General features: G+C 45.3%; 1 protein-coding gene across 1 annotated transcript; it reads right to left on the bottom strand.

The window, feature by feature from the left end:
* Window positions 1-2,507: 2,507 nt before the first annotated feature.
* On the bottom strand, window positions 2,508-9,554 carry LOC129855857 (G-protein coupled receptor 83-like). Its single transcript, XM_055923929.1, has 4 exons — window positions 8,962-9,554; window positions 8,485-8,610; window positions 7,632-7,765; window positions 2,508-7,147 (listed from the first exon to the last, which is right to left on the bottom strand). The coding sequence occupies exons 1-4, from the start codon at window positions 9,445-9,447 to the stop codon at window positions 6,445-6,447; spliced, it is 1,449 nt and encodes a 482-aa protein (XP_055779904.1). The 5' UTR covers window positions 9,448-9,554; the 3' UTR covers window positions 2,508-6,444.
* Between the last annotated feature and the right edge of the window lie 311 nt (window positions 9,555-9,865).

Below are 9,865 nucleotides of genomic sequence, written 5' to 3'. Positions count from 1 at the left end.
GTAACACGGCGCCTGCCCGTACTCCCGCTCTCCACGGTAAGCCTGGGAAGTGGGCGCAGGTCTCCTACCTGCCCTTGGCCCACTACCCTTTAGCCCCCCCCCCCAAGAAATTTTTGGGAGTTACTCACGGGCTTTTTTGGCTTCCGTGCCAGACACGTTCCCTCATAGCTCCGGTTCCTCTCTCCGGTAGCCTCCGCTCTCCTCAGTGCCTCCAGCTGTTCCCATGGGAGGCGATCTCTACCAGCTAGGATCTCCTCCCATGTGTAGACACCCTTTCCATCCAAAACATCGTCCCATGTCCATTGCTCCTTTCTCTCCTGTCCCCTACTCCGTTTCGTTTTCCCTTGCCGCTTGGTCTTAGCGTGGTGGTGGGTGATTCTGTTATAGCTGTCGCTTTCCTCATCCTCAGATGAGGTGAGGAGAGAAGGATCTTCTGACCAAAATGCGGAGTCAGGGAAATAAGCCATCTTTATTACAAATAAGACGTCGACTAAACAAAACAAAAACACTTTCAAAACTTACAAAATAACAAAACGTAACGAACGGAACCTGAACATAAACTTACATAGACAAACGTAAACTCACGAACAGGAACGTTACATCAAAACACACGAACAGCCAAACAGCTCCGAAAGTGAATAACATCGACAACGACGAAGACATCACAGGAGACAATCACCCACAAACAAACAGTGAGAATGCCCTACCTAAATATGACTCTTGATTAGAGGAAAACGCAAACCACCTGCCTCTAATCAAGAGCCATACCAGGCAAACCAAAACCAACATAGAAACAGATAACATAGACTGCCCACCCAAAACACATGCCCTGACCATAAACACATAAAAACAACATCAAACAGGTCAGGACTGTTACACTGGTCAGATAAATAAAATGGATACAAAGTATTTAAAAGAAAACAAATAAAATTGTATCCAAGGTCTGGCTACCAGTACCATCAACAGTGTTACAGAACCCTTTGAGTGACTCATCTTGTCCACCAGCCGGCTCTCTCTGTAATTGAGCCTGCGGACGAGGTTACTCAGTGCCTAATTTCCAACAAGGGAACGCATCGTGTGGCATATAACCAGTAGCCTTCTCATAGACAGTTTCCCAAATGGCACCCTGTTCCACTTTAGTGCACTGCTTTTGACCAGGCCTATAGGGTACCTTCCGTCAAGTATAGTTTCCCACTTTCTTCTTTCCCACAGTCCTGAACTCAATCAGTTCTTAAAGGCACAGCCCAGCAACCAAATGAATGCTTGAGATTGTATTTTGAGAAGCAGCTGGATTTAGGCATTAATAATGATAACACTTTTATTTATTTTTGCAGAATGTTTTCAGTGTGATTTGAATCTATGAACTTCTGGTTTCTACCCATGAAATTAGTCAACTATGGAACAAGGATGGAGCTACCATACCATGTTTTTGTAACTCATACAAAGCTTGTCATTTTAGTCTATTCAAACGTACCCTATTTCAAAGGAAACAAGCACTCATTAAGTTTAGATGTGGCCAATTAGTGGGCACGGCCAACACACCTAACAAGATAGAGGCGGGAGAGAGTTTTGTTGATGCTAAGAACGGAATGTATATGTTTTTAAATAATATACTTAGAATGTCATTTGAATGTTACTAATGTTTTGTTGTGGTTTTAATGGTAAGTTTTCTTAACGTTCTAAGAACATGACTTTAAATAGAACCATGAGGAAATTGAACAAAAAGGTTACGCTGGAGTACCAAAATTCCCACAGAAGAACATTTGTTTCTTAACGTTCTCTGAACATTTTGAGAACATTACTTGAAGTAGATCCACGAGGAAACCTGTAGGAAAGGTTCTGGGAAGGTTGTATCCAAAATAACCATAGAACAACCACGCTCTTACCAAGCTCCAAGAAACATATGCTTCTCAGAACCACTGGGTAGGCACTGTAACTGCATTTTGAGGAGGACTTGTTCGGAATACAATTCAAACAGAAACTGAAATTGACCCCGCAACCACAATATATGAATCCAAATTTGGAATAGATTGTGCATAGCAGCCTAGCAGGCATTGTAAATGTCAGTACACTTGTTCGTCATGGCAGGACTAAAATCACATTCTTCATAAACTCCGTTTCCTGAAAGTGTAATTTGATTACGAAGGGGCAGAGAAGGTTAATCAACATTCCTTTGGGACTTGCTTGAGGTCATCAGACAGATGTCACCTTATTTGTGCTTCTTTGATGCCTCATTTCCATCTTTCAGGTGTTTCATGTGCCGTACATGAAATGCTCTGCACTCAGTCATGTAACTGACCTTGGACCTCACGTTCCCTCGACAAAATGACCCCCCACTCTCATGAATAGTAGCAGAGTTGGAGTTCAGAAAGATTGGCTACACACACACACACACACACACACACACACACACACACACACACACAGACTCTTAATGGAAGAAGAAAGGGAGTTCAGAAATAATAGTGCACAAAACCATACCGTTGTCTATGAATCACACCAACCCATCGTTGTCGCATACTTTAATGGCTTTTGAAAAGAGAAAGAGTTCAAACCAACAAGGGGGTTGGATAATGAACATATTGACCAATTGTTCAGTTAACAATCAGCCAGTTATAATCCACTATTAAAGAGCTAAACCAGAACAGAAACTTTACACAAACCCTCTGGCAATACCATCCCACACATTCAAGCATGTGCGCGCACTCACGGATACACACGAAGGCGCACACAAATACACAATCTGGCTGGTGCAGGGCCGACCATGTAAAGTAAAAATATACAGTTTACACTTTTGTAAAGAAGAACAGGACTTTGAATCACTTATATATAATTCTACAAACACACATCTATAACACAATATTTGGTGGAGAATCCTAATTCATTAACAAATTGATAAATATCGCAAATGGAAAGTACAGCCTTTTATGAGAAAGGTGTGTACACAGCATAAATATGTGCACTATGAGTTAAGGCAATGGATCTCAGAAAGCACAGAGAAATGGAGAATTCACAATTCAGATCCCACATCACATTTACATCACAAAACCATCATAATACAGATGCTCATGCCTGACGTTACCACCAACTCACACGATACCCTAGCGTCAACGTTCAAAACATTCAAAACAAGAACAACTTCCTCGAAACCAAACATTAACACAAGCATGTTCAAATGTCAGGTTTAAACCACCATCATTATCATCTGTACACGTGAACATCATGCCACAGATGCTCACACTTTTACCAGGTTCGCTCAACATTCAAATGAATTAAGAAGTAAACATTGACACAGACATGTGCAAATCTGTCATTCATATCACTATCAGGTCTTGGTGAAAACGCTGCTTGTTTTCTTTCACATACTTTAGACGCACTTGATTTACAATAGAATAGTCCCAAATGTGTAAACCTCACCCACCTGGCACTCCTGGTCAGCTAAATAAAATGGATACAAAGTATTTAAAAGAAAACAAATAAAATTGTATCCAAGGTCTGGTTACCAGTACCATCAACAGTATTACAGAACCCTCGGATGAGTGACTCATCTTGTCCACCAGCCGGCTCTCTCTGTAATTGAGCCTGCGAACGAGGTTACTCATTGCCTAATTTCCAACAAGCTAATGCATAATATAACCAGTACCCTTCTCATTATAGAAAGTGTCTGTCACGTCCTGACCTTAGTTCCTTTTTTATGTCTCTATTTTGGTTTGGTCAGGGCGTGAGTTGGGGTGGGCATTCTATGTTTTTCATTCTATGTTTTGTTCTGTGTGTTGTATTTCTATGTGTTTGGCCTGGTATGGTTCCCAATCAGAGGCAGCTGTCAATCGTTGTCTCTGATTGAGAACCATACTTAGGTAGCCTGTTCCCACCTGTGTTTGTGGGTAGTTGTTTCCTGTTTTGTGTTGTGTCACCTTGCAGGACTGTTTTGATTTTCGTTGTTTCACTTTTGTTATTTTGTATTCAGTGTTCAGTTGTAATAAATTTAACATGGACACGTACCACGCTGCATTTTGGTCCGATCTTTCCTATTCCTCGTCCGAAGAAGATGATGATCGTGACAGTGTCCCAAATAGCACCCTGTTCTACTTTAGTGCACTACTTTTGACCAGGCCTAAAGGGTTCCTTCCGTCAAGTATAGTTTACCACTTTTTTCTTTCATATTTTTTATCCTACTGAAAGCACATATATATATATATATATATATATATATATATTGATGTAATTAGGCAAGTCAGTTAAGAAGAAATTCTTATTTACAATGACGGCCTACCCCGGCCAAACCCAGACAACGCTGGGCCAATTGTGCGCCGCCCTATGTGACTCCCAATCACAGCCAGATCTGATACAGCCTGGATTCAAACCAGGGACTGTAATGATGCCTCTTGCATTGAGATGCAGTGCCTTAGACCACTGCACCACTCGGGAGCCCATTTATACATTTATGCTCTGGTACTTTGGCAACTAGTATATTTTTAAGTATTTTTTTTTACCTCCCGCTTTGGGCTGGATGTGTCAATATGTATACATACAGTACATAAATAATCTATGAGCAGAATTACGATTTTATGTCAATTAGCCACGAAATCCTTAGTTTGAAAGGGACTGTTTTCTGGAAGCTGTGCGGCGGCATTTTCCCTACATTTACCCCCACATGGGCCAGCCCTCTAGCAGTTTCCGGCCAATGAGCTTCAACCCCTCGCCATTTGAGTGACAGCTAGCAAGAATCACACACAGCAGAGCGAGAGACAGCAATGGCGCGGTGCACATATCTGCGCAATTTTCGGGGACCACAAAAGGGCCGGAGAATATCTTTAATAGCTATCACCATGTGTGCAGCCAGCTGTCCATGTTTCAACTTGTATCTTATACAGGGACTGCCAGCAGATTTAGGGTGGAAATGTCTGCGGTAAAAGATCTTCACCCCACCTCCATTACTTCATCCCTGTCGACGAGCATATTGAGTATACACCTTCCGTCAAGTACAGCTTTCCTCTTTCCCCCGGTCCTGAACTCTATCAGATCTCAAAGGTTCGGTCTGTTACTTTCGTTCACAGTCAATGGTTAAAAGCGCTGCCCCGCCACGTGATTGTAAACTTCAGGAGTGGATCTCGGCAAATGTACAGAACCTGCTACGGAGTTACTGAAATTCTGTGGGTCACCTTCAGTTACATTTGCCGAGCGAGGCCCAACGCCACAGTATACAAACGTGCAGGGATAGCACTTCCGACTGGAAGTGAAAGTTACAGATTGTTCCGTCAAACTCTAGCTCCATCAGCCCCCCCGCAGTGAAACTCGGGGAGGGGAATGTGTCCCTCACAGTCTTCATCCCCACTGGTTAGATAGTTCTGTCTTCAACAACAATGAAATAAAAAGCTGGCAGGGACACACCACAACACTCAATAATCTGTGTGCAGTGGGCGATCGGTGGAAATAAAGACAATATCATTTTTTTAGGAACGCATTATGGAATAAACAGCAGCTGTTGAAATGACAAAATTCCAAGGTGGTGTCACTGCCTTTTGATGTCCAATGTCGGATATAATTAGGATATAATTATCTGTGAATTATTTAGAAAGCGAGGCAAAATAGACAGAACCAAAAGAGAGGCAGAGAAGTTTTGCAGGTTGTGGTGCAATGCGGTCCCGAGACAAAGCAGAACTGTCTATGCCGCGACAATACAGTTCTGCTAATATACACTGAGTGTACAAAACATTAAGGACACCTGCTCTTTCCCTGGCATAGACTGACCAGGTGAATCCAGGTGAAAGCTATGATCCCTAATTGATGTCACTTGTTAAATCCACTTCATTCAATGTAGATGAAAGGGAGGAGACGTTAAAGAAGGATGTTTAAGCCATGAGACAATTGAGAAATGGATTGTGTGTGTGCCATTCAGTGCCTTTGAACAGGGTATGGTAGTACACACAGTTTCCCGTGTGTATGAAGAATGTTCCACCACCCAAAGGACATCCAGGCAACTTGACACAACTGTGGGAAACATTGGAGTCAACATGGGCCAGCATCCCTGTTGAACACTTTCGACACCTTGTAGAGTCCATGCCTCGACGAACTGAGGCTGTTCGGAAGGCAAAAGGGGGGGTGTAAACTCAATATTAGAAAGGTGTCCTTAAATGTTTTGTACACTCAGTGTATACAGTATATGCTAACAGAGTAGTTGCTGGTTTGGGTGTTGCATTTGTTGCTAGACCTCCCCAACCCCTACTCCTATCCATGTGAGACATTTCCTCCTGAAGGTGGCGCTGTCATGAAAGTTTAAAGATCTCACATTTCCTGTTCAAGAGCCCCCACTGTCTTTGGCTAACAACGTAGTCCTTCAACAGGACTCACCACCAAATGCAGCAACTTTATACATCTTTAATTGTCAAAAAAACACTCAATCATTCACTCAATCCCAACCCAAATGCCTTCTGGTAGTTGTAGTTAACTGACAGCTACTATAGGCTCCACCGATAAGATGTCTGTTTTACGGGCATGTCTAGCGGAGAAAAGGACATGCCTGTCTTTAGGAGGCTGGTGAGAGGATGAGGAGTGGCTTGGTCGAGAAGAGGCGTGGCTCGGGTGTGAAGAGGCGTGACTCGGCCGAAAACCGGTGCGGCTCTCCGGCCAGGCGGCTCTGTGGCAGGGTGCGCAGGAGGGCGGAGCCACCAGCACCGGCCCCACCCCTCCACGCCCCCTCCTCTGGCACATGCCCAATAGCAGCCTTAGCTCCTGGCGGAAGGCGGGGTTCAGACAACAGTAAATGAAGGGATTGTAACACGTTGAGCTCATCGCCAGCCAATGAAAACAGAAATACAAGGCATTGGATGACTGAATGGCCTGGCTGGAGAGAAGCACCACGTAACAGTTCAGAGGGAACCAGCATACCGCGAACACCCCAACAACCGCCAACAACATAGCCAGGGTGCGCCGCCGCTTCCGCCGCTGCACAGCGAACTGCGCAGTGGTGGTGTCCCCGATAGTGTTACGGCGCCACAGGCGGCGTGCCACGGTTGAGTAGGCGGCCGTGATGATGAGGAGGGGTAGGACGTAGAGGAGGATGAAGGTGAGGAGGTCGATGCACTGCCAGTAGACGTCAGAGGGCTCGGGGAAGTCGGGGACACAAAGGCTGCGCACCTTCTCCTTACTGAGAGGGGGGGGGGGGGGGGGGGGGGGGTGAAGAGGAGAGAGAAGGGAGAGGGAGCGAGAAGGAGGGGAAGATGGGGGAGAGTGAGAAGGAGAATGGAAGGAGGGAGAGAGAGGAGAACGAGAGAGAGCCCATAACCAGCTATGAGTATAGCACAGGGAAGAATACACTCATGAAAAGTCAACAAGAGAAACAGCAACAATATTGGAAACCCCAAAACAAAACATCTAATGAGAAATGTAGTGAGAGGGAGAGTGAGAGAGGCTGGAGGGAAGAGAGAAGTGTGAGAGAATAATACCTTGTGGGTATTGTGTACACAAAGGTGGTGTTTGGTTGATCAATATAGTGTGTGTGTACCTGTGCACGGAAGTGTAGTGTTTGTTCTATCGATTTATTGTGTGTGTGGGGGGGGGGGGGGGGTACCTGTACACAAAGGTAGAGTGTGTGTGTGTGCGTGTGTATTTGTGTGCGTGTGTGTGTGTACCTGTACACGAAGGTTAGGAGCTTCTGGTAGATAGCATGAGGCAAGGAGAAGCAGCTGGCCATGACCCAGATGAGAATCACACACACAACGCCGCGAGTCGGGGACATGCGGGGCCTCAGAGGGTGGAGAATGACCTGCACACAGTGTTTTTTTCAGGACGCATTATACACACCAGGCCGCACTCATTCTCCAAGACACACACTCCGTTACACACCCCTGCTGCTATTCTCTGTTACACACTCCTTCCTCCCTTACAAGCCACACTTTTGGTTTGGGAAAAAAAAATCATACTCAAACTCAGCTTGAGCTCTGTAGCGCATTGATACATAGTAGACCCATATCCAATACAACTCTATGTTAAACAACTTATTGTGAAAACCATCAAACATGAATTATATTGAAAGGATAGACTACAGCAGACGCCAGAAAATAACATACTTGTCCCTATAGCTTGGAAGCTGTCTCTCAAACTATGACCATAAACCAATAAATGTATGTTACATCAATTGTCATGCTCCATTGAAATAGAACTATCCCTAGAAATGTATTTCTATGTGGACACAACAGAATAGTTGGCTTTTGTTGCCTGTATCAAACTGTCAGCCTGGTGATTGGTGACTCACTAGTAACAAGCTGACAATTAGCGAGTCTATTTGATACACCTCTTGAGCTAAGGCAGCATTGCCGAGTGGACAGCTCCCCTTTGCGCTTTCGAGTGCTGACGCTTGACCCACTTTCCTAACAGCTTTCCTTTACAGATTTTAATTTGACTAGACTAAACAAACTGCAACACTTTAATTAGACGAAGCACATACACGACATTCACGAATTGTATGCATGACTGTTAGCCTACCTGGCGTCTGTCCAGCGCGATTGCAGTGAGAGTGAGTGTGGATACGTGTAGGGAGCAGTACTGGACGAACCGGCTGATGTGGCACATACCCTTCCCGAACCCCCAGCTGCTGTTCACAAAGCGAACCTGAGGGAGACCACACAGGCATGTTGTCGAGGGCGTTTTTTACTGACATGATGGAGTGATGAAAGGCTGGAGCTTTCCTATCCATACGCGTAATAGATCGATTTAACACTGACAGATCACCCTCACTCTCATTATCCAAACCATTTGGGAATAATTGGTTAAAAGGGATTTAAAACCTATTCCTTCTCCCCCTTCCTGAGATAACCACTGATCTGCCATGACGAAAAAGGTAACAGTAAAATATTACATTTTTATACCGCAAGAATCTCAAAGACGCTCTTAAAACAGCAAAAGATCGAAGATGTGTGCGTGTAGTCATATGTGATGCTTGTGCCTGTGTGCGAATCGCACCAAAGTAAAGGGCATGTTGAGCAGCGTGATGAGAATGTCTGCCACCGCGAGGTTAATGATGAACAGGCTCGTGGCGGAGTGCATCCGCTTGTTCTTGATCACCACGTGACACACCAGCGTGTTTCCGAACAGCGAGATGACAATGATGACAGAGTAAGCCACGACCAGTAGGGATTTCACGGTCCCGTTCTGGGACTCTCCCCCGTAGCGCTTTTTACCCGCCATGGAGCGCCAGTCCGCGAGCGTGCCCTCGTCCAGGTCCAGCGAGAAGACATTTGTCCGGTTGGACGTGTACGGGTCTGACAGGTTCAACAGCCCTTCTGCATCCACAAATAGAACCCCGCCGATAACGGTTGAGTTGTTGTATTCCCGTGCCCCCAACCCGTAGGGGTTGGCGGCCAAATAGGTGAGGGACAGCCACAGACACGCACCTCGCATGTCTGCGGGTGATTGGGACTTCCAATCACCGGACTTCCTCGAGCGCATCAGTAGCGGCGCGAGGAGAGGGGGACATTGCTTTCTCTGTGCAGATACTGGAGGAGATGCAATGCGCGCGATGTGTTGGCAGCACTTTTAAACCGGTGCTGCATGCGCGCGCAGTGTGAGTGTGTGTCAGATATTAGCGGCTCAATGCTAGTTTGTTCACGCTGAGAGAGAAGAGAAACGAAGCATTGAGATAGTGAGAGAGGTGGGGGGGAAGTGGGACAGAAGGAAGAGAGAGAGATCAAAGTATGAACGCTTACATGTTTACTTTTACAATGATCGATGAGGTACAGCAAGCAGTGTTCTGTGACTCTTTGCTGCTCATGGTCTGATAAAACAGCTTTATCTCTTTCACCTTTCACCGCCGATGCGGAAGTGTGGTCGATTGAGAGACATCCAATGCAACAACAACAAATATCTC

The sequence above is a fragment of the Salvelinus fontinalis genome, chromosome 5 (genome assembly GCF_029448725.1).
Source record: "Salvelinus fontinalis isolate EN_2023a chromosome 5, ASM2944872v1, whole genome shotgun sequence".
In the NCBI taxonomy this organism is placed as follows: domain Eukaryota; kingdom Metazoa; phylum Chordata; class Actinopteri; order Salmoniformes; family Salmonidae; genus Salvelinus; species Salvelinus fontinalis.
Note: the sequence above shows the minus strand (reverse complement) of the source record. Positions and strands in the feature narration are given on the sequence as shown.